The 23,605-nt window shown below is 50.8% G+C and overlaps 2 protein-coding genes across 2 annotated transcripts; both read right to left on the bottom strand.

The window, feature by feature from the left end:
• Positions 1–1,891: 1,891 nt before the first annotated feature.
• On the bottom strand, positions 1,892–8,178 carry RPS19 (ribosomal protein S19). Its single transcript, XM_081119135.1, has 6 exons — positions 7,755–8,178; positions 7,220–7,290; positions 6,861–6,961; positions 3,399–3,582; positions 2,795–2,849; positions 1,892–1,953 (listed from the first exon to the last, which is right to left on the bottom strand). The coding sequence occupies exons 2-6, from the start codon at positions 7,288–7,290 to the stop codon at positions 1,927–1,929; spliced, it is 438 nt and encodes a 145-aa protein (XP_080975261.1). The 5' UTR covers positions 7,755–8,178; the 3' UTR covers positions 1,892–1,926.
• A 4,130-nt stretch (positions 8,179–12,308) lies between these two features.
• On the bottom strand, positions 12,309–23,386 carry DMRTC2 (DMRT like family C2; the record flags this gene model as incomplete). The annotated part of the gene is made up of 9 exons (XM_081118244.1): positions 12,309–12,421; positions 13,354–13,528; positions 13,683–13,743; positions 15,416–15,542; positions 15,687–15,870; positions 16,122–16,198; positions 16,505–16,659; positions 16,742–16,969; positions 23,361–23,386. The coding sequence occupies 9 exons, from the start codon at positions 23,384–23,386 to the stop codon at positions 12,309–12,311; spliced, it is 1,146 nt and encodes a 381-aa protein (XP_080974370.1).
• Positions 23,387–23,605: the final 219 nt, after the last annotated feature.

Here is a 23,605-nt window from a genome sequence, read left to right as displayed (position 1 = left end):
TTAGCACAGTTCCTAGGACGAGTTCCTCTTCTCTGGCTGGGGGAGGGGGGCCTCTCCCCTTTCCTCCAGCGACCCAGGAGTTCTGTTGGGACCCTGATGTATATAGCAGGTCATTAGCTCCTTGTGCTTCAGTTCCTCATGATCCCTCTTAAGGAAAAAGCCTGGAATCAGAGGCTACAGCCCTAGAAATTCCCCTCCTTCCTCATGTCAGTGGCTGAGCCGGTTTCCAGGCCCGCGGCTGCCCTCCCGCGGTGGAGAGGCGCGGCCGCCGGGTTGCCGGCCCTCTCAGGCCCCGCTGGCCTGCCTGGGCACCTCCACCTCCCACTCACGCAGCACCCTTGGTGTGTGGCGCCGTACATGGGAACCAGATGCTTGGCGTTTCATTCTCATAATTCGGGGAATGTCTTCAAATCAGTTGGACAAAAGAGGTGACTGGGGCCAAAATGAGACTTTGGGCCTCATTTCCCCATTTCCCTCACTTCCGAGGCGCAGCACACTGCAGTAGTGTGGGGCCAGAGCCAGGTTACCTGGGTACAGGTGCTGGCCTTGCACTCCCTAGCCATGGGACATCAAACTACCCAACCTGTGACTTTCCCCTTCTCTAAACTGGAGTCTTTTTGGCACCTACTTCACAGGGTTGCAGTATAAATGATACATAGTATTTATAAAGTGGCTGCATGTGGTAGGCCCTAGAGTTTAAGTACAGTTTCCGCACTGACGACTAAGCTGAGAGGGATGACAACTTCATTCCTCACTGGATGTAGGATTTGGATTTTGAACATCTTGCTCTTAAATTGGGTAACGCCGATTGGCTGCTCTGAGCCTAGGCACCATCTACATATCGTACCCCAGAATCCCTCGGGAGTAAGTAGCGCTTCCGGCGAGGATTGGAAGGCTCAGAGGGGTAGTTACTCGGGGTTGCACAGAATTAGGGGCAGAGTTGGAATTTGAACCCAAATTGTTTGGAATTCAGAGTCCAGGCTTGACATTAGAAGGAAATGGGCCCATCCGAGGAGTAAGTTGGACTGGGGCCTTGTGCAGGCCAGCTCAGCATTTGTTCTCCCCAACCAGGTGTGGCTGGTCACACATGGGTAGTACACAGGGCCCTTTCCAGGCTCACCCCTGTGGCTTGGTGTGCCCACTGGGTATCCTTTGGTTCTGCCACACACCAGGGGCCCAAACACAGGCAGAGCTCCTCTCCCCTTGGTGCTGAGAGCCAATCACCACACAGGACTAACTGCGGAAGCTGTGCCACGAGGGGACTGGGAACTCGGCCTCTGCACAGGCACCACAGCACCCCCCCCTCCCACCCCCGTGTGGCAGTCAGGTCCCAACCTGCTCTGTGCCACCTCTTTAGCACCCATCACAACTCTGGGGCAGGTACACCTAGGTCCATTTCACAGCAGGTCCCCAAGGCCACAATGCAAAAGTGAAGGTTCAGGACCACCCTGCCCAGGTCGGCCAGGGAAAGGTGGTGCATACCAGGTACACAGGTCAACCTGAGCTGAAGGAGGGCTCAAGGGGCCACAGGGAGTCAGGGTTCTGTCCCTCCCCACCTCCTTCCCAGGAAACATCCAAAGCCCAGGGCCCCTGCTGCTGTGTTCCAACAGGGACCAGAGTGCCACTTCAGCAACACAGGCCCAGCTTCTTTGTTTCTCATTTCCTGAGAATTGCACAGGGAGGATGAGAGGGAGGTGCAAGAGCTTCTGGGTCCTGGCGCACTCACCCACCAGCCCAGTCCGGGCATCCTGCCCACTCGGGGCAGAACTGTTTGAACTAGCAAGGTCGGGCCTCAGGCTTTGGTAGCCAGATCCCCAAGGAGCCTTGGCTCCTACTTCCTCACGCCCCCAACCAGAAGAGGAGCAGACAACTGAGAGACCCAGACCAAGGCTACGAATGAGGCAATTTATTAACCCAGCATTTGTTCTAATGCTTCTTGTTGGCAGCTGCCACCTGTGGGAAAGATGGAGAAGTTAAGCTCAGTCATGGGGTCCATGTTCTGGCACTCGGTAAGAGCTACCCACTGCCCAGAGGACACCAGGCACCCCAATTTGTGGTCTCACATGCATTTGCCTTGTCTAATGCTCACAACCCCAGGTGTTTCCCCACCTTACAGAGGCGTCAACTAGGGCTCAAGAGGAGTGCCTGAGTGAGATTCCAATAGTGCTGGGTGCCCTGCCACACACACTGATGTCTGTGCCACGCCTGCTTTGGAAGAGCTCCCCTTTCAGGCCACTCAACCCTCAGAGGGTGACACTTTCCATTCCTTTCTAACACTTGACTAAGTGACTAAACACTCCAAGGCTCCTAGGAGGCTGAGTCAATGATACAGAAAGGAGGAAACCAACAATGGGTTCATGGCAGGCCCTGGGGGCCTCCGACTGCTTAAAACTCACTGAATCCTCACCCCCCCCCCCGCCCCCCCATCGCTCTACCAACAGGTAGAATGGCTCTAGCTGAAAGAACTCTGCCCCCTGGTGTCCAGCCAGTCAGTCATCGGGATAGAGACCTGAGTTCTGAGCCACCCCATTGGATGCCCAGTGAGCATGAAGAGTGAGGAAACACTGAAGCCAAAATCTGTGCAAGGCTGATGCCCTGCAGGAAAAACCACCCAACTGCACCCTGGGCCTGGGTTCCCTTCAGCCCAGGACCAGCAAGAAGCCAGTCAGAAATGCTTTCTCCTGCCTGCTCCCAAGGAAGCCCTCCCCTGAACCCCACCAGCCTGGGCTATGCCCTCCAGGAGAGGAAATTCTGATCTGACAAAGCCCAGACGTAGTCGACACCCAGGCCTCACCTGTCCAGCGATTCTGTCCAGATCTCTCTGTCCCTGAGGTGTCAATTTGCGGCCCCTGGGGGAAAGAAGGATCATGCAGCCCGTGGTGAGTGCAGGCTCAACGCCCCTCCCTGCCAGGCCTCTCCCAGATGTGAGTCAGGCTTCCCTAAAAGGCCATGAAACCATGTGCTACCAGCCAAGTCCCACTGAGGGCCTCAGGGCACTGCATTCTAAGGAGCTTGGGGCAGGAGTGGGACCCCCCCCCCCCCCCCCCCCCCCCCCCCCCGAGCTGACAGGGTGTCGTTTGCACAAGCATTAGATCAAAAGCCCCGAAAAATCAATTGGGCAAAGTTAACGAGCAGGCTAATGAAAGCGGACAGTCGCTAAATTACCTTCCTGGAGCCCAGGGTAGTCAGCTAGAGAGGTTGGGGTGAGGCCCTTAGTGGTTTGCTTTTCTGCAGAAGTCCCTGCCCACCCGAGGGTCAGGTATAGACAGTGCAGGGACAGACCCGGCTCCTCTCTGTGTGTGGGGGAGTAGAACAGCCCTTGCTAACTTTATTATAGATGACTTAGCCCCAAGGCTCCTCCATTACCCCCCTTTCCCAGCTTTCCCTCCCTTGCTTACCCATCCTGGTCCTTTTCCACCATTTTCAGCCCCTCCAGGGCTTGGAGGACCCGACGAGCCACACTCTTAGAGCCTCTGCTAAAGTGGCTGGGCATGACACCATTTCTCTGCCGTCCTCCATAGATCTTGGTCATGGAGCCAACCCCAGCGCCGCCCCGGAGGTACAGGTGCCGTGCTGTGGAAGCTGGGTGGGTGTGAGGGAGACTTGAGGACCCTTCTCAGGCAGAGAATAAGCCTCTCTGCAGCTGAGCAAGGGCCTTGCCACACAGTCTGTGTGTGGCAGCTAACTCTCACATTATAGCCAGGGAAAATGAGCACACACACTAAAACCTAGTATCTGAACCCCTCTCCCACCATGGCCAAGCCATGATGAACCCTGGGCCCAGCCCAGGAGACAGGGACACTCAGACAGTGGAGGATCTGTAGGTAAAGCCTAACAAATGTTTAAACCACAACTGTCAGCTCCATATGCCCGAGGGGCAGAAGAGTAGAGATGGGACCTACTGCCACTTGAGTGCTGCTCTGAGCCCCCAGCCCGAGAAAGCTTGGGTTGGGTGTGGGGGGTAGGGATGCAGGACGAAGACCCCATGTAGTGGATGTTCCCAACCTGGCATGTGCATTACCCCATCCATGGGCACAGGGGTTAATGTCCTTAGACTGACTTGTGTAAGTCCCTGGTCCACCCTCCTTGGAAATGCTCTCACTCCTGTCCATGTGGAGCACTGGCCTGTATGCCTGCTTCTATCTTCTTCCATGAGGTACTAGGATGGCCTTAGGAACTAGCCTAATGGTGTGGCCCTGGCAAGCCATCTGCCCTCACCCAAGAACCAGGAGTAACTGTCCCTCAGACGAGGGTTACTGTGAGGAGTCCATGCAAATGTGTCAAGTGCTGTCGTTCTTTACAGAAAGGAAACAGGCTCCAGAGGGTGCTCACTGGCCTCCTGTCACACAGCTCTGGAGGAACAGCTCCTCCAGACTTTTTGGTTTCCTACCTCAGGGGGCCACTGAGGTTTAAAGGAATTGCAGCTAAAGTGCAAAGTGCCCAGACTTCCGTCATTAAATGGCCCTGCCTGGCTGAAGGGTAGGGACTCCAGGTCCTGTTCCTTCCACTCACACAGCATGAGTTAGGTGCCCAGCCCTGTGCAGTGATAGGGCAGACCAACATCCATCCTATAATAAAATGCACTCAGGTGCCCCAACTCTGGCAGCTGCTCACCACCAGAAGCCTAACAAGACACACTGGATCCTCACCTCCCTCCCAAGTGGGGCATTTTGGGAATTGAGAGATCAAGAGGCTTGTCCAGGGCCACACTGCACCACCCCTTTCACAAGTGGTCTTCCCTTGACACTGTTCCTCCTAGCCCTACCTCACCCCTCACCCTACACCACCGCCTGCGGACTCCTTATTCCTACAGCTCTGCCCCTCTTCTAGACAACCCTCAGAAGGGCCCTGCCCACCCCACAATGGCTCCTTACACACCTCCAGAATTTATACCCCCCACTGCCACTGCCCCAAAACTGAGGGGGCAAAACAGGCCAAGTTCCCATGATCCAGAAGAGGAAAAAAGTAAACAAAGCACAAACCCTATTGTGCCCTCTGGTAAATGAGAATCTCCGGTAGTGCCAACTTGTGGAGAATAAGCTGACCACCAAACTAGGGAGACTCTATAACAGAAGTTGGCAAACTTCTTGTAAAGGGTCAGACCAGCAAACATCTTAGGCTTTTGTAGGCCATGCACTCTGTCACAGCTGCAACTCTGCCTCTGCTGTGGATATAGATAGGCATGACTTTATCCCCAACAAAAACTGTACACAACAGACCTTAGTCTTGAACCATCACCCTGTCCCAACAGGGCAGCTGGAAACCCTAAGGGAGACCAGGAGGTAGGCAGAGGATACACCCCTGTATGAGATGTTGGGGAAGGGGCATGTTGGACAGAAAAAGGACACAGCAAACAAAAATTACACAGGGCCTTAACCCAGTTTCCCATTAATCCCTCCCTGCCTGAAAAAAAAGGTATGGAATGCTGCCAGGGAAGAGAAAGTGCCTGGCCCCCCACCTGATGATGACAGGGTGCGGTAAACTGTGGTATCAAGAGCTGGCAGACCCCAAACATGTTATTTAACTTCCCTGACACCAACTATAAAGCAGAAAGTACCAGCCCTGTTTGGGAAACTTTTGATAGGTGCAGATAAAAATGGGAAAACTATTAGATTCTTTCTCCTAATCATAGATCCAAAGCTGCCTGACGTACGGGACTCTTGGGGCATTAGCAAAAAACATTAAGGACCAGGTAGCTTTGCTTCCCAACATGGGTGAAGGGATGGTGGTTTTGTCCAGGTGCAATCACTGTTGTGTGCCCAGCAAAGTCAAGTCACCTTCCCTTCACCACTCTTCCCACCTCACAAAGTTGACCTTTTAGCCCTCGGGGGTTAGAGACCATGGCTGAGTCATACTGGCACCTGTGCCCAGTCTAAGGCCGGAAACAGAGCAAACCCCATGGACATCTGATGCACGTGTGTATGACCAATCTGCAAAATACATGATCTGAAGCACTGGGCTACTGGTACCCAGGACAACTCTTCTCAAGGTCATTCTAAAGTTTCGTCAATTCCAAAACTCTGCTTTCCACCAATTTCCCATCTGGAGACAAGCTTTAGCCAGGACAGAGCCCCCACTTCACAGAAGAGGAAGGTTGGGGGTGACAGTTTGGACAAGAACAGATGAGAACTAGCACTGTAAAGTCAGGGGTTACACTTGCAATCCTTCCAAGTTGCTATTCCTGGAAGATTAATAAGAAAGGGGCTGGCAAATGGTCACAGGGTGACTGTAAGGTTTTCTTTTGAGCATTTGGGACTTGTCAAGATTTGGAGCAAGGGGTACCCTGCCAGATCCCTAACCACTTAGGAACAACTTGAAGAGACAGGGAGGGAGCCAGTGTGATGATCTGAGCAATATAAAGAAAACAGCCGACCTTTCTTCAACTATTACTCTGCAACAGACAAGCATATTTTAAAGTAGTTTGACTGTATTAAGCTCATTTGATCCAACAATAATCGGCACTGACATGTCATTTGCTCCATTTTAGAGATGAGGAAACAAAAGGCAGAGACAAATGGAAGTGACAATTTAAGCATAGAGAAGGATTTGAGCTCAGGGAGCCGGGACCCCATGGACATAAAAAGGGTAAGACCCGTCTCTAAAACAAACCACCTCCAAGCAAAAGATGAACAATCTTTTGTCCCTGGGTTTCCCTTGAGGATCAGAGGAAGCCACATCCTCACACAAACTTCTTACAAATGAAGAGTCAGAGTATGAAGTCACAAAAAGCAGTGACAGTCAAAGAATTCTGCCCTTGCAATCTTGGGGGGCAAATAAGCGCTCACAGAGGGTACAGAAGTATGGTCTGTGCCAGGGGTCACCCAGCTCCCCACTACCCAGCCAAGGCCCGAGTTCCTCACCAGCTCGTGTGTAGAACCAATTTTCATCGTAGGGAGCAAGCTCTTTATGCTTGGCCAACTTGACAGTGTCCACCCATTCAGGGACTTTTAGCTTCCCGGACCTGGGACCAAGACAGCAAGAAAGGCACAATTCAAGAGTCTCCACAAACCCTCTCGTCCCCTCCCCTCAACAGGACTGTAGGTTAGGAGGAGCCGGCTATGTCTCAGAATTGCAAATACAACCCAGGCCTCACGTATAAAGGGTGGACTCCACACTGAGGTCCTCCAATAAGTCTCCCCTACCGGAAGGGGGCACTGCGGGCCGAGGGGTCAGCAAGGACCACAGCCTCCATCCTCTGGGAACCCGTCCCCACACTCACTTTTTGAGGAAGGCTGCCAGAGCTCTGACGAACTCCTGCTGGTTCACGTCTTTTACAGTAACTCCGGGCATCTGCGAGAAGGAATAAATATGTGAACACGAACTGGTGGAGACCACCGACGGGGGCCGGGGCCGAGCCCCAGCGCGACCTAAACCGCCGCCCGACCCCGACTTCCGAAGGCCCCGCTACAACTCCGGGCCCTAACGGCCCCGGCGGCTGTGGGTCCTACAGTTCACCGGCGCCCACGGTCTTTATCGGCCGCACGAACACAGCCCGCCCACATTTGTGGAGACGCTGCATGCCCCGAGCCCCTGACTCTGGGGGTCCCCGCAAGCCTGGCTGCCCACCAGGCCCCGTCTCGGTTCCCGGACCGCGCCGAGCCGGCATGTCCGGGCCTGCCGCTCGCACGTGGCTGCGGCTTCAGGGGGCGGGGCGGCGCCGCGCGGACACCCCGGAGCTCCGAGACATGCGCTCGGGGCTGGGGAGTCGGGCGCCAACGCTCCGCGTCCAGCCTGAGCCCGAGCGCCCGCCTTACCGTGCGGCCTCCGCGCTGCCAGCCAGGGGAAAGGGAGCAACGGGGTTTCCCGGGCGCACAAGTCGGGCGTCGGGTCTCGCGAGAGTCCCGAGAGCTCGCGAGAACAGAGCTAGAAAAGGCAGCTCCGCCTATCTTAGGGCGAATGCGGCTTCGCTTCCGCTGAGGTGCGTAGTGACCCCCGGAAGGCAAAAGAGAAAGCTATGGGGTCGGACGTGGAGGCCTTTTTCTTCCCCGTCCCTCCTTCTCCCTGAGCGTAATAGAAAGAGGAGAGAGTTCTTGTCTTGAGCTGGGGATATCTGGTTTCGTTTGCGTTGATCAAAACAACGGCGGAGGCCACTGATGGCGGAAGTTATGAAGTTCCGTGGGCCGGGAAAGACCGAGCTACTTCCGGCGTATCCAGATGGACGACCCCCCCACGCGTTCCAAGTGGAAGTGGCTTTACTGGCCGGAAGTGGGGGTAGTAAGGGCGGAACTGTGATGGGGAACCCAGAGGAAGTGCTAAGAAGAAATGTGCCCACTACCTTTCCTGTTTCGACCACTAGCACTCGCGAGTGCCGGAGACGGAAGCCCCACCCTTCTTAGGGCGGAAATTGCTTCACCAGAGACCAGGCGGGCGGAGTGGGAATGAGGCAGTAGAGGCAGGGAGGAGATAAGGGAAGGGACAAAGAGGCGGAGGCGGGGCCTGCGAGAAATTGGTTCAGCTCTGCCGCCTAGTGTCTGAATCTGTTCTCTCAGCCCTTAGCTTTACTTGCCCATTTATATTTATTTATCTGCTTTACCGACCTGTGCAACTTTAGGCTGTCCATTTGCCCTGTCTCTCCATTAAAAAAAAAGGGACAAATTTTAAACGGAAATACCGAGGTCCTGATTATTTGCCTCTTTTAGGTAACTGCTTCTGTACATGGTGCATCGCATACGAATTACAGCAACATTTTTGTGTGCGTGTGTGCGCGCGCGCGCGCGCGCGCCTACTCGGTGCCAGGCGCAGGTAAACATTATGTATTATTATTACGTGCACACTCTAGTTTAATCTTTATAAGGTTCAGGAACAAGAAGGACACACCTATGGTTTGTTGAAACTGTTAACTTACTGCAAAAATGGAAACATTTAAATATGTGTAGTTATTTGCTTATGTTTAAAAGACTGAGAGTTTAAAACATCAGAGTGAACAATAACTTTTTTCCACAGTGAGCTACTGTGTATGTAAATGTATCCCTCTGGTGTGGCTTGCTGTTAACTGGGGAGGCTGTGCATGTGTAGGGCAGGGGAATATGGGAAATCTCTGTACCTTCTCACTTTCGCTGTGAAACTAAAACTGCTTTAAAAAATAAACTGTTTAAAAAAATGGTTTGAAGGCAGGAAGCTGTTCATGTGATGAGGAGAGGCTGCCGGCATCATAGTGTGTTAACTTGATAGGAAAAAACCTCAGTTCTAAGGAATCAGACAGAATGTATTTACTTGAGTCATTTATTTTGAGCCCCCAGAGAGGAACGGAATGCAGGTCCTACCCTGCAAGAGCACCTATTCTTAGGTGGGGAGACATAGTTGGACAGAGATGGGCACAGCTCCGGGTGAGCTGTGAAGAAGGGGCGGAGGGCTCCTAAGGAATGTTGAGAGCTCTGCCTAAGGGGCATATCAGAGAAATTATTTTAAGGTAGATGAAAAGGATGAATCTTGCTTTTGGGAAGAACTCAGGATCTCATGCCAGGGGTTTGGCAGGGCATGTGTCTACGTAAACACATGTTGGGGGCTGCAGACCCAGCTACACAATGGGACAGGGGTGCAGAATGAGGACTATGGACCAGGCAACCATCATCTGAGAAGAAACTGGATGGAGATGATGTCAGTTCTGCATTGGACAAGGAGTATGGTCAGGACCGGCCCAGGTTCACATAGGGCTGAAGTGAAAGCACAAATTCCCAAAGGGCAGAATTAGAAATGAGCTCCTGAAGTAAAACCTGGGTGGCTGTTGGGGAGAAGTCTTGTTTGGATAGAGGAGCAGAGATGGTGCTCCAACTTTGGAATCTCATTGGTTATTTCTGCAGAGCATCAGGATGGTATATGAAGGACGCTTAGAAGAGATATGCCCTATTGGACCTAAATACCTTTCCTCGCCTTGCAATGGGAAGTGGAAAAGAGGTGGCATATGAAACAGTGCTCACAGTCCATTGGCTATAATCTCTAGGGGCTGGTTAGAGGCCAGGAGCCCATTGGCTCCCTACAACTGCAGGCTAAGGTTGCTGCACCCAGAGACAGGGACATAGGAGCATGAGCAATTCTTAAATCTGCCCTTTTCTCCAAAGCCGACCTCTGCAGAGCCTACTCCCCCTCCCTTAGGCACCAATAGGAAGCCCTAACACTTTGATAGACGCGTAGGCCTAGCCAGTGGTGTGAAAAGCCCTGCCAGGTCTGGCAATAAAGGGAGGTGGGCTGCAGAGAATGGCCTGCCCTTAGCTCCTCACCCCCACCCCCCAGTCTCCATCACTTTCTCTTTTCGCTCCTAATGTCATCCTTTAACCCCCAATTATACTTTCTCTTTTACTCTTTCCAGCTGGGTCCTGGGTACTGGGTGTACAGGGGACCTTTGGTCAGCCCCGAGTAGCAAGGTCTTAGCCATGTTGTATATTGCAATACTTCCTTCCTCTGTGACTATGTGGACTTGGTCACTGGGAGAGCATGGCACAGCAACATTAAGGCAGGTGTATTACGGGACAATCATATATATCTAAGTTATAACAAGAGGAGGGAAGTAAGATGTGAAGCTAACTTTCATCTTTGATTATCTAAGATGGAGGAGTGTTGCAGATTTGTTATTCCGTAATCTGTTAAGGAGTAGTCCACCTTCCCAAGGCCCCAAACAAGAAAGAACAAGTTGTAATTGGATGCCATTAACATCAATCATCTTGAATAAAAAGAGGGGTGTAGGTAACGTCAGGAAAAAGAATCAGTGATCAGGCATGTCCCCTGCCCTTTCTACAGGTGGGCATGGGGATGGAGGTCCCAGGTCTTCATGTCTTTGGAACGGCTCAACAGGTCTTCATACACTTGGCAAGGTTCAAGGACTCGACACCAGAGGACTAAGAAACAAATGCAAGTAAGGTCTTAGTATTACTTAATGATATACTGAGTAGAAAAATAAAATACTTTTTAAAAAACCCTTGGGACTCGTGTCTGTCTCCTGGAGTCCTGAATCTTTCACTCGATGTCTTATAAAAATTACCTACTAATTGATTTCAGGCCTGGCAAGGAGAAGGAAACTTCCCCCAATATTTGCCTAGACATTTCCCCTAAAATACTTGGGCAAGAAAACACTTTATCTTTCTAAGCTTGTTTATTTGTAAAATGAAAGTAATCATGCATAATTTACCGAGTTGCTGTGAGGATATATGGGAATCACACACAGTTGGGTACTCAGTAAATGGTAATAATTGTCTTTAACCTTTTACAGGTCCTTCAAAACTCAAACAACATGAACCTTCCAAGTTCAGGAAAAACCCTTGATAATGACTAACTTGATTCTTCCTGTCTTGCTTGGCCTCAGTTTTCTCATTTGAAAAATGTTAGAATAGCATTAAATTGACATTCCATTGGCCAAAGCTGGCCTGAAGGTAAGTTTTGTTTGGCCCATGTAGAACTTAAGAAAACTGAGCTAACATTTGAAAATTAAGTTATTTTACATAGAAATCTAGTTTTCCAGATTCTCTTGAAAAATCAGAAGATGTGTCAATACTGAACCTACATTCCTGCCTGGCAATAATCTGCTAGGGCCAAAAGGAGGCTGTCCTGTAAAGTAGGGCATGTTTTCTCAGTTTTCTAGGGTTCACCTGGCCTTCTTTACTCATTTATATGATCTGCTTGGCCCTGTAGGCACTTCAGTTGGTGGCCCTTTGGACACCTGAAAACTGTCTATGCCTGGCCCAAAGCAGGCACTTAATTACTGAATCAGTGAATCTCCCATTGTCTCCCTCTACCACTCTTATCTGTCCATAAAATCCATGTTTGTATTTTGTCTGTGGTAGTTACTGAATAACCATTTTTCACTTTGAGAAGTGAAATGAACAAGTCCTTTCTGTCAGGATAGACTAGGTTTGGATGCTGTAACAAACAGTCCCCAAATCTCAGTGGCTTAAAACAATAAAGCTTTATTTTTTCCTTACTCACACAATCCTAGACACACAAACCACTCTCCTGTTCGCTTGCATGGAAACAGACATAAGTGCACAGGTATGTACAGAATGGCATGTCAAATAAATATCCTGGAACATGAATTCATGCAAAAACCTATTGAGAAGCTTAAATTGCACAGCTCTATCTTTGCTGAGATATTAAAAAGGTCCCAAGATCCAAGGGGGTAAGAGAATATACACTGTTGGCCAAGGAAATGCCCACGCTGCAAAAGGAACCAAAAGATAACAAAGCACCTGAAGGCTTAAACAGAGCCTGAAGCTTTTACTACATTAAATTCCATGCATAAATCCATAAGTAAAATACCAAATATGCAGTGCCTACAGGCTGTTTCACCCTGCCCCAGTGAGGCCCCCACCTCTGGGCTTCTAACTTAGGAGGGAGATGGAACCCAGGCGCCCAATATGCAGAGCAACGGAGGGTGCTGGGCTGGGTCGGAGAGAAGGGCCAACAGGCTGGAATCCTCTTCCTCCAGCAGGAGCTATAGGCAGGAAGAAAGGGGGCAGGACCAGGTCACATCCATTTCCCCTCCTAGCAACCCCATCTTTTTACCCCATCCAATCCAAGTCTCACCTTTGTTTACCTGGATTATAGCAAATACTTCCTCCTCACTCATTTTCCCACCTCCTGTCTTGTCTCTCCAATCCCTCCATCACATCCACCTTACTTGTCTTTCAAAAGCTCGGGTTCTCTGAGTATGTCCCTGCCTAGCTCAGAAACATTCTCTGGCTCCCCTTCATGCACAGTTGCTGGGCTGGACTCCTAAGACTGGCATGCCAGACCTCCATGACCAGAAAAGCCTCTCCAGCCTCATCTCCTCCTGTTCTATCAGCTTTTCCAGGACAGTTTCCTCATTCACACACCATGCCCAAACTACTGTTTTGGACAGGAGAATTCTCAGTCTTCCCTCTCTGTCCCCATAGGTGTTTCTCATTCCTCAAGATTCCTGTAGTTCTCTCCAGGTTTGTCACTGAGCTTTGTGAAGGCATCCAGTTTTCCCAAGTAGAATGGAAGCCCCCCTCCGCCCCTGCAGACCCTTGTTACCTCTTCAGCTCCTCTCCAAACTTTGAGCAGGGAACTTGTGTAGAGAGAGCCTTGGCCTGGAGTCAGGAGACCAGACTCTGCCACTGTCTTATTTTATTCCCTTAAGCAGGTCCCTGCCTCTCCCAGGGCCTCACTTTCCTTGCCATCAGGGCACTGGTCATTTGCTTTTGAGCATAAAACTGATAAAACTGATCCACTGAATAACTCTCAACTGCAATCCCTTGGTGCTAGGTTGAGAAGCTTGGGGCCTGGGCCTGAGGACATTCAAACTGCTGACCTCCTGATGTCCTTGGTTAGTCCCTGCTTACTCCAGTACCTCCATTTCACAACCATCCCTACCCCATCCTTTCCTTTCAAGAAACAGGTTACCTGGTGGGCCACGGGGGTGGAGTAAGGAGATCCAGGCAGAGTTGGGTGGGACAGAAGGGGTCAGGCAGGGAGCCTGGGATGAATCTTTCAGCCCCACAAGAGCCTCAGCTGCCTCCCGCTGCAGCTGCCGCTCTGAGGAGGCAGAGGTCCAGGCCAGGTGAGAGGCTCCGGGGGCCTGCAAAGGCAAGGGAGAGAAGCAGACTGGGAACCCTCACTTCTGCCCACCCTGCAAGTGCTCCCTTAGCTCCCAGTTACTTAACTATCCCCTACTCTCCCCTCCCCAGGTGAACGTCCTCCCAGGGTCCTGGATCCCACTTCTTTCCCAGGACCTGTGGTTGTAGCAGAAGAGGGTCTGTGGTGCTACAGGGCTGAAGTATCAAAGTTGAGCATCTAGAAACAAAAAGAGAAGATGCCAGGAATAGTAAACACATGGACAGACACATACACATGGAAAGAGGAGCAGGATTTTGCTATACAGCTATGCACCACATAACAATGTTTAGGTGAATGATGAACCACATATACAGCGTTGGTCCCATAAAAGTATAATAGAGCAGAAAAATTCCTATTGCCTCATGATGTTTTAGCCATTGTAACATCATAGTGCAATGCATTACTCACGTGTGTGTGGTGATGCTGCTGTAAACAAACCTACTGTGCTGCCAGTTATGTAAAAGTATACAATTATGTACAGTACATAATACTTGATAATAAACCACTACGTTAATGTCTTATGTGTTTGCTATACTATACTTTATAGTGTTCGCTTTCTACTCATAAAGCTTGCTGTAAAGCACTGTGCAGTGTTACACAGGCAGCAGCCTCATACATCTCCTGTTTACCACATCATTTTCTCTTGGCCTTGATTTAATCTCATTTTGTTTAATAAATTTAGTGCAGCCTAAGTGTGGAGTGTTTATAAAATCTACAGTAGTGGACAGTAATGTTGTAGGCCTTCACATTCACTCACCACTCACTGACTGACTCACCCAGAGCAACTTCTAGTCCTGCAAGCTCCATTCATGGTAAGAGCCGTATACAAGTGTACCACTTTTTTTTTTTTTAGCTTTTATGCCATATTTTTACTGTACCTTTCTATGCTTAGATACACAAATATTTATTACTGTACCTTTTCTATGTTTAGATACACAAATATTTATTACTGTGTTACAATGGCCCACAGTCTTCAGTACAGTAACATGATACACAGGTTTGTAGCCTACAATAAATCGCCTACACCACATAGTCTAGGTGTGTAGTAGGCTATGCCATCTAGGTTTTGTACGTGCACTCTGATGTTCGCACGATGACAAAATCGCCCAGAGTGCACCCTGTTGTGAAGTGACTCATGACTGTATTCTAATCTGGGGATCTGGGTTACTGCTGGGTCATTAGGCTTTGTGGTCTTGGACAAGTCCCTTCCCTTGTGTTAGCCTGCTTTGTTTCCTGTAAAATGACAATCCCTGCCAGCTTTTTTCTGCCAGGACTACTCTGAGGATTATGGGAAAACACTGGTGTCAATTTTTAAAAAACTGACAAAACATCTAGAGGAAATGGGATGACTGTTCCTGCCCTACCAGAGTCTGGTTTCCCTTCCTCTAGTTCCATAATCCCCGTGGAACTTGAGAAGCAGCTTGGCCCACCTTTAGGAAGCTTTCTTTAATGGCCTCTGACCTGTCTTCTAGGCCTCTGAGGCTCTCATCATCATGCTCTCCCCATTTCAGCGGCAATTGGACTTCATATTATCTGTTTTATTGGATCTAACAGCTGCTCTCTGTTCAAGGCTAGGGCCTGTGCTACCCGTGTATTAGATATTATCGCTAATTCTCAGGACAATCTGAGAAGTAAGTAATAGTGTCTTTAGTTTACTGATATAACAAACAGGCTCAGAGAGGTAAAAGTACTTGTACAAAGGTTCACAGCCAGGCAATGGCAGAGCTAGGAGAGCTCCGCCTCACCCATTAGTCAGTCTGAGACTTTTTCTTCTTCCTTAATCATCTACTGTAGTATTCAGCACAGGGTTAGGCACATGATAAGCACATTATCTTCTCTCCCTACTCACGTGTGGGGCAGGGTAGAGGGCCCTTGGGATTCTCCAGAAAGAGAAGCCGTCAGTATTGGGCGAGATCCTGGGCAGGAAGGACGCGGCCCGTGAGTGGGCAGCCGGAGGGAGGTGCCAGGGTCAAAGCCTAATGAGGGGGAGAGAATGCAGAGTGTATAGGGGTCAGAGGTCATGGCTTCTGTCCTCCGTCTTCCTAGCCTGTAACCTCTTCCTCTTCTCTTTCTGATACAGGGGTACACTGGCATTCAAACATTTGTTGAATTCATCTTACCAGGGAAGGGATGCAGAGGGACAGCAGGTTTTTGGCATAACAAGCGGCACACCACGGGGGGTGGCATGGAAAGGCCTGGAGGCAGCCAGTGTCCAGGGGTCCAAGCATCTGGAGGCACTGGAGTCCAGGGCAAAGGCAAGGCTTCTGGGGGACGGCTAAGCCGCAGAGGCCCCTGGGAATTCTCCTGCAAGGGCAGAGTACACACGGACTCAGAAACAAGGCTGGGGAAGGAATGGGTATATTCTAGGATGAGGGTAGCTTGGAGGGCCATAAAGTCCCACCCCTTCATTTTGCCCATGGAAGAGAAGAGATTTGCCCAAGATGATATAGCAAGTCAGGGTTGGACGTAGAGCCCAGGTGTCAAGGACAGAGAGGAAGGGGTCTGGGCAGGGGCCAGGAGAGGAGTGACTCTCTCAGGGCCCAGGCTCTCCTTACCTTCCCAGGGGGTGTCAGTGCCAGTGGGACTGCCCCATGGAGGGTGTGAGGCTGAGGTGCTATGTTCTCCTTTCCAGCTGCGGGGGACCAGGGAGAGCTTTGGTGAATCCTTTCTCCTGACACCATCCCACGCAAACTGAAAACTGAGCTCTCAACTTCCCATGGGCTCTTTTGTACCCACAGGTCTCAATGCAGCCTCCTAACACTTGATCACATTTTAAGCGGGGGGGGGGGGGGGGGCGAGGCCCAGAGAATAAAAACACCTTGCCCAAGGTCACATACCAATTCAGTGGCATGTCTGGGACTCTTCCCTACTCAAGCTTTCTCCACCCAAATCCCCGTCCCATTCCGAGCCAGAGACACTCACAGGGGGAGACACTCACAGGGGACCCCTGGCCGCGTGGCTCCCTTCTTGACACGGCTGTGAGCTTTGGGAGAAGCTGCCCCTCTCATCAGTCCCTGAGCCAGGTGCCTCTTCAGCTGTGCCTCCTGCTGCCTACGCAGGGCCACCTGGGCAGCCATGACCCTTCGGCGCTCCCTAAAAGGGGGCTTGTGAGTCAAAAGTCAGCCACCCTTGACACGGAACCCAACCTCCTCCCTTCCCTGGATCTCCTACTCACAAGATGAGGACACATTTGTGACACTCGCAAGCCTGAAAGAGGCAGAGGCGCTTGTGGCCCTTGAGGTGGGCAGTGACACCGTGGTTGCGGCAGCGGGCACAGGTTGGAGAGCGGCTGACAGCTCTCTTAGGGATAAGCTCCGTGCCCTGGGGGACTCGGGCCGCATCCCCTGTGGCAGAGTCTGAGGGGCAGTGGTGGACAGCAAGCACTTCATTAGGTTCCATGGATCTGGGGGCAGGAGTGGAGGGTCAGGACGGCCACGTGAGCCCTCTTCTGACCAGCCCTCCTGCCCCTGGAAGGCCACTTGGGCTGGTTCTCCGCCCTGACCTCTGGGCTCTGCTGTCACCCTTGCTTCTCCCTTCGTCACCCACTGCCTTCCTCAGGCACCCTCCTTCCCAGTGTACCTTCTTCCCAAGAACCCCACTCCTCTGTCCTTTCTTATCTATTCTTTCAACCCAAGCAGCATTCTCTTCTGCTCACCTGTACCTTCCTGAGCACAAACCCGGTCTCAGGCATACTCACGAACTCTCATGGCCCCTGCAAGGAACCCCCCATCTCCTCTCCACAACCACCCTGTTCCAACAGTTTTTTTTCTGGCATCCTCTTCACAATGATTATCCTTCCCTCCTGCGTTTATCCAGCTCTTACAAATATCTGATGCTCTACCTTTCAACTCATGTACGGCCTGCAATTCAATTTCCCCTTTTGACTAGATCACTCTCTTGCACCCTCATGAATTCCATTACTCTCACGGATCCCTTGCCCCACTTTCAGTAATTATCACTCACTCAACAAGTGCTTTCTGAGCCCTTTCCACATGCAGGGCCCTGATCACTCTCCTCCCGGGAGGAATCCTGCTCTTGCACCCAACACGGCCTCCAAACTCAGATGCAAAAACCCGAATCACTGCGGCCGTTGCTCACACCCAACAATTGGTGTCTGGCCCACCCCACCTCCCACAGTACGTCCCCTCATGCAGCTGTTACTCGATGCACCCCCTTTCAGCGGCTGTTCCTTCAAAAGCTGTGCCGTGGCCGGTTCTAGGGTCTCAGGGAGGGGGCGGGGCACGCGGAGCTCGCAGCGAGGCCCAGGGGGTGGGGGAAGGGAGGGGAGGAGCGCGAGGGGGCGAGTCCCGGGTAGGCGAGGGGATTGGGGGGCGGGGAGCGGGGTCCAACGCAAGAGAGAGGGAGGTGGAACAGGGAGGGGCGGGGTCGTGTTCGCGTCCTCAGCCCGCGGTTACCACAGTCTCGAGCTGGGTCAGACTCAGTCAGGAGGAGGCAAAAGGCCGCGGTGAGGAAGTGACCTAAGGAACGGCTGCGCTCGCGCCAGTTTTCCCGCCTCATCTGAGAAGAACCAATGAGCTTCAAGTGCCTCTTCTTGCCTCCGAGGCAAGCGACCAATGAGTTTCAAGATCCTTCCCTGACGGCCCACCCTTTACTTTCAGTCCGCTTCTACTCGCGCGGGACTAGCAGGCCAACCAATAGCGCGTCGAGTTGAGACTCGCGCCTCTTTCCCCTCTCCCCTCTCCCAGTGGCTTGCCTTTCCAGATTGTTCTTCCCGTTTTGGGCAAGGTGGCCAATGGGGCTTCGAATACGGCTTTCAGGACGAGGCTGGCCCCACCCCCCAGGAACAGCCAGCCCAGCCCACCCCCTGGCGTTGACCCGGGTGCATTTGCGCAGACGCGGTCTTGCCCTCTGGCCTGGACTGCGGCTCCGCGCTTCGTGTGCTCTCGGCCTCGGTGCTGGACGGCTCCTCTTCGCTGCGTGGACTCACGTGTTTTCTCTCATTTCTCTCCCGGTGCCCCAGCTCCCGACCCACCCTCTCCTTTTGTGCGCTCCCCACCCTGTGAGCTCCCTGTTTCCTTCCCGAGCCTCCCCAGACTGCGCCTCTTTCCTGTGTCTCTTCTGGCCCGCGTGGGTGCTGATTTTCCTAACCTGGTTTTCCAATTCTCTCGGAGTCTCTGCTTGTCCATAATGCTCACTTTCGGACTTCCTTTCTCCTCAGGCCTCAGCCCCTAACGGCCCGGCCCCGTCCGCACTGCCTCCACTTCCTAGCCGCCTCCGGAAAGCGTCCATCTTTTCGGCCCTTGCCCCCCTTTGTGTGCGCCTCCCTCCCAGGCGGCCCGCTCCTCGGCCCTCCACCCTGTAATCGGGTGTCTCTGTTGGACCGTCTCACACTTCCCTTCCAGTCCTTGCTGCGCTGTCCACGCTTCTCTGTGTTCTGTCCCGTCTCCTTTTCTCTCTGCCACCCTCAAAGAAGGCCTGCGCCTTCCCTCGCCCCTGGGACCCTGCTCTTCGTGCCCGCTCCCTGTTTGCTCTCTGCTGGTTCTCCTGTCTCCCTGCAAGCTTCCATTCCATCAGCTGCTCCTCCGTACAACTTCTCTTCCTCAGTCGCCTCCAACCGCCACTTAATCCCTTTCTCCTCGAGGATTTCATTCCAGTTGTTTTTTTCTTTTTTTTTGGTTTTGTCCCCGCTTTTGCTCAGGTTGTTGGCACCTGTCGTTTTGCATTCTGGGCTGGTGTGTGCTGTCTCCTCGGATTGGCTCGATCTCTTTGTGTGATCCTTTGTCAGCCTTCATTTCTCATCCCTGTGTCCCTGTTGTGTGTGTCTTAGTCCTTTCATTTGCCAAGATTTCTGGGAGACACAGCCTGTGTGTCAGGCATTCTGGACAGAAAAGGGTGGCAGTAGGGGACCTCTAGCTGGACTCCTGTGCAGGCCTGCAGTCCTGGACAAAGTTAGAAAGGTTGTTTGGGACCAATCTAGGGGCCACGGTGGGGTGGGGGTGAGTGGGATGCTTGAAACCAGCTAAAGAGCTTGACTTTGATTCTTTAGATAGTGGAGGGGGGAGGGGGAGAGAAGACAGGTGAACCACTTATGGAGAGCTTAGCACTTGCCTATTTATGTTAATAATTTTATTTTTTCAACAATGACCCTACAAGATGCATCATTAATCCGCTTTATGAATGTGCCCAACAAATTGCACAAGGTTGCACAGCTAATAAGTGGAGGGTGAAGGTTCAAACCTTGGTCTATGGACTTTGTACCACCTACATTTAAAAAAAAAAAAAAATCTTTATTGATTTCAGAGAGAGGAAGAGAGAGGGAGAGAGAGATAGAAACATCAATGATGAAACAGTCATTGATCGAGCCCACAACCCGGGCATGTGCCCTGACCGGGAATTGAACCCCGATCGCCTGGATCCCAGGTCCACACTCAACTGCTGAGCCACGCCAGGCTGGGCCACCTACATTGTTTTAGTTATTTCCAGTAACCCCCACTCCCTACTCTCATCCCCTAACCCTTCCATAGGCACTCATTCCAGGTGGCCAATGCATGCCTTTTGGTTTGTGTGTGTTCTTGCAAGACTTGCAGCGTTTTATGTGCATGAGGCTTTGATTTATGCAAGTGACAGTTGTATTGTTTACTATTTAAAATAATTAGCACTGTGTTTTTATGATCCATCCTGTACACGTTATGTGTACATATAATGTGTTTCTTCTAACTGCTGTGTGACATTCCGTGGTGTGCATCCTCTGTGTGTTGAGTGTTGACTAGGTCTCTGGGAAGGGTGCCCACATTGCCTTCAACTTACTGCCACCACAACAGTGCTGCAGCCTCGTACGTGTTCTATTGTACACGAAGGCGGAAATCTGTTATGTACACCTAGGATACACCAGAAATGGGTATTTTTAAACCTAATCTAACTGATTATTGCCAGAGTCCTCCCTGCAATGGTGCTTAGGGCCTGAGACACTGATCAGAACTCTCCTCTGGTCCTCAGAGTCCCTATTCCACCCACCCCCTAACTACCCAATGAGATGCCACGCACCGGGACCTCTGTACCCCTACATTCCTGCCAACGCTTGTCTGCTTCCAGCTTTCTGATCTTTTGCCAGTCTGATGGATGTACAGTTTGGTATATTTCACTTCTCTCATTATTGTGGGTTCGAGTGTCTCTTCGCTCTTCTGAGAACTGCCTCTTCGTGTGCTTGGCCGATTTTCCTGCTGGGGTTGCTCTGTTTTTCTTGTCAATTTGCTGGAGTTCCTTGGTCATTCTCATTGGTTTAAGACATTGCATTTACTCTCCTCTGCCCGTTCTGGCATTTCCTATCATTTTAGAAATTATCTACTTCATCTGGGTTTTCACATTTATCAATGTAGAGTTATTAATGATGCTTTTATTATTTTTAAAACATCTGGTGCCTGCCACTTCCTATTTTTCATTCTGCATTTTATTTACATCTTCTCTTTTTCTCTTAATTAGAATGGCTGGTGAATTATTTTAATTTGTCAAAGAATGAATGCTAGTTTTTTGTAATAATTTGTTGTTTTCTATTTTATTGATTTCTACCATCTTTATTTCTATCCTTTTTTGAGGAGTGGGATGCTTTGTTGCTTCTTACATAACTTTTTGAGTTAATGCGTGAACTTTTAAAAAAATCCTCAGCTGAGGATATGTTTTTATTGATTTTTTTAGAGAGACAAGAATGGGGAGAGAGAGGAGGGAGGGAGAGAAACATTGATGGGTTGCTCATGGTACATGTCCCAACTGAGGATGGAACCAGCAAACTAGATATGTGCCCTGACCGGGAACTGAATTTGCAACCGTTTGGTGTATGGGATGACGCTCCAACTAACTGAGCCACCCGGCCAGGGCCATGAACATATATATATACACAGACACACACATATATATATATACACACACACACATATATATATATATTTAAATATATCTTTATTGATTTCAGAGAGAGCACAGGAGAGGGAGAGAGAGAGAGAAACATCAATGATGAGAGAGTCATCATTGATCGGCTGCCTCCTGCACGCCCCTGACTGGAGATCGAGCCCGCAACCCGGGTATGTGCCCTGACCGGGAATCGAACCCTGATCGCCTGGATTCTAGATCGATGCTCAACCGCTGAGCTATGCCAGCCAGGCCATGAACATATTTTTAATGCTTCTTGTTTCTTGATAAATATAAAGCGTAAATTTACTTCTAAACACTGCTTTAGATCTGGCCCAAATTTTGACGAGTAGTTTAAAGCAAACATTTGATGTTGAAATTATTGGGAACTCACAGGAAGCTGCAAACGTTGTCGATACAGTCCCTTAAACACTCCTCCTTCTTCCCCACAGGGACGTCTTATACAACTGGAGTTTATAAGAAGGAAATTGACATTGGTACAATACTCTTAACTAGACTACAGACCTCAATTCAGTTTTACCAGATTTTACAGGTACTTGTGTATGTGTGTGTGTGACATGTAGTATGTTCAATAGTGTTCAGTTCTAAATATTTCTAAATTTCCTTTTTGAACCAAGGATTACTTAGTAACATGTCAGTCAACTTCCACGTGTACATTTGTTGTTCCGATCTCATTGTCTCTGGAGAATAGCGATTTTTGAATAAGCCAGTATCCTCTGCTCAACACCCGGTCTAATGGGAAGGACCTAAGCAGGGGAGTGAGAAACTAATGTGGTGGGTCCAGGTTAGGTTGGAGGGGAGACTATGGAGATGAGACCTGTGTCCCTGAAGGCCTCAGGGAGCCTATGCCACAGAAAATGATAATCAATTTTCTGCTTGAGAAACAGTGACCCAGAGGCAGGTGACAGAGAATCCAGGGACTGACAAGAAGCAAGCTTGAGACCTAGACTGAAACTGGTTCCAGACTGATCTCTGTGGCATCCAGGACCCTGACACAGCACCATGGGACCTCAGCATTTGAGACCTGTGCAGCTACTCTGCCTCCTCGGGGCCATCTCCGCTCTGCCCTGTATGTTCTATGGTGCCGGATGCTTTGGGACCCCCAGAGGGATGGGGGTGGATATCTGTGTTCCTCAGGGGACAGGATCTGTGTAGGCTGAGCTCTTCCTTGGCAGTTCTGGGGCGGTGTAGGTATTGTGAGGGACAGATAACTGGAAGATCGTTCTCCGTTTAGGGGCTGGGGCTCTTTTGTGCTATGAAGCAACATCCTCACGCTTCAGAGCTGTTACTTTCCGTGACTGGAAATGGTTACTGCTGCGGAACACGGTGTGCAGGCTGAGTGAGGGCTGCGAGGAGACGCTGGTGCTCATTGAGACAGGTGAAGGGAAGCAACTTTGATGCTTTTTTTTGGTGGTGGTTCTGACTCCTAGCTTTATTCCCAGCACCGAGGGACTCTGGACTAGAGTTCCAGATATTTACCACTCTATATATTTGGGAGTAATGTCAAGACACTGGTAGGAGTGGGGCAGGATCCAGCTGGTTGTGGTGTTGCTGGACAGGAGGTAGGCAGATCCCAGGAGGAGCAGGGCAATCTGGGGGTGAAGAAAGGATGGGGCACAAGGAGAGAGGAGCAGAGTGGCTCCTGTGGGGAGAGGAGTGGGGAGGAACAGATGGAGACCCTGACGTCTGAGCCTTGAGCAGCTGCAGTGAGTGGACTGGAGGAGGGGCGAAGTCGGCGACAGGGCGTAGTGAGTAGGAAGAACAGGGTGGAGGGTGGGAGAGTGGACTCTGGCTGTGGACAACACCACTGATCTGAGCTCTCTAATCTCTGCTCCTCAGGGAACAAAAGAGGAGTCGTGGGTTTTAAAGGCTGCAGCCTATCGCTGTCTTACTCCCCACGTGTCTCCTACCTTGTTTCACCGCCTGGATTGTCCATTGCCTCCTATAGCCGTGTCTGCCGGGCATATCTCTGCAATGATCTCACCAACTTGGATCCTTTTGTGAAACTCCAGAACACTCCCAAGCCGACAACATTTTCTTCCCTTAGTTGCCCAACCTGCGTGGGTGGGCACTCTACGGATTGCCTCCCAAATTTTGTCACCACAGATTCTTGCCCCCACAATGCCCATGTGTGTTACAGTTCCACCATGACATT

Source organism: Miniopterus schreibersii (genome assembly GCF_964146895.1).
Source record: "Miniopterus schreibersii genome assembly, chromosome: 18".
Lineage (NCBI taxonomy): Eukaryota > Metazoa > Chordata > Mammalia > Chiroptera > Miniopteridae > Miniopterus > Miniopterus schreibersii.
Note: the sequence above shows the minus strand (reverse complement) of the source record. Positions and strands in the feature narration are given on the sequence as shown.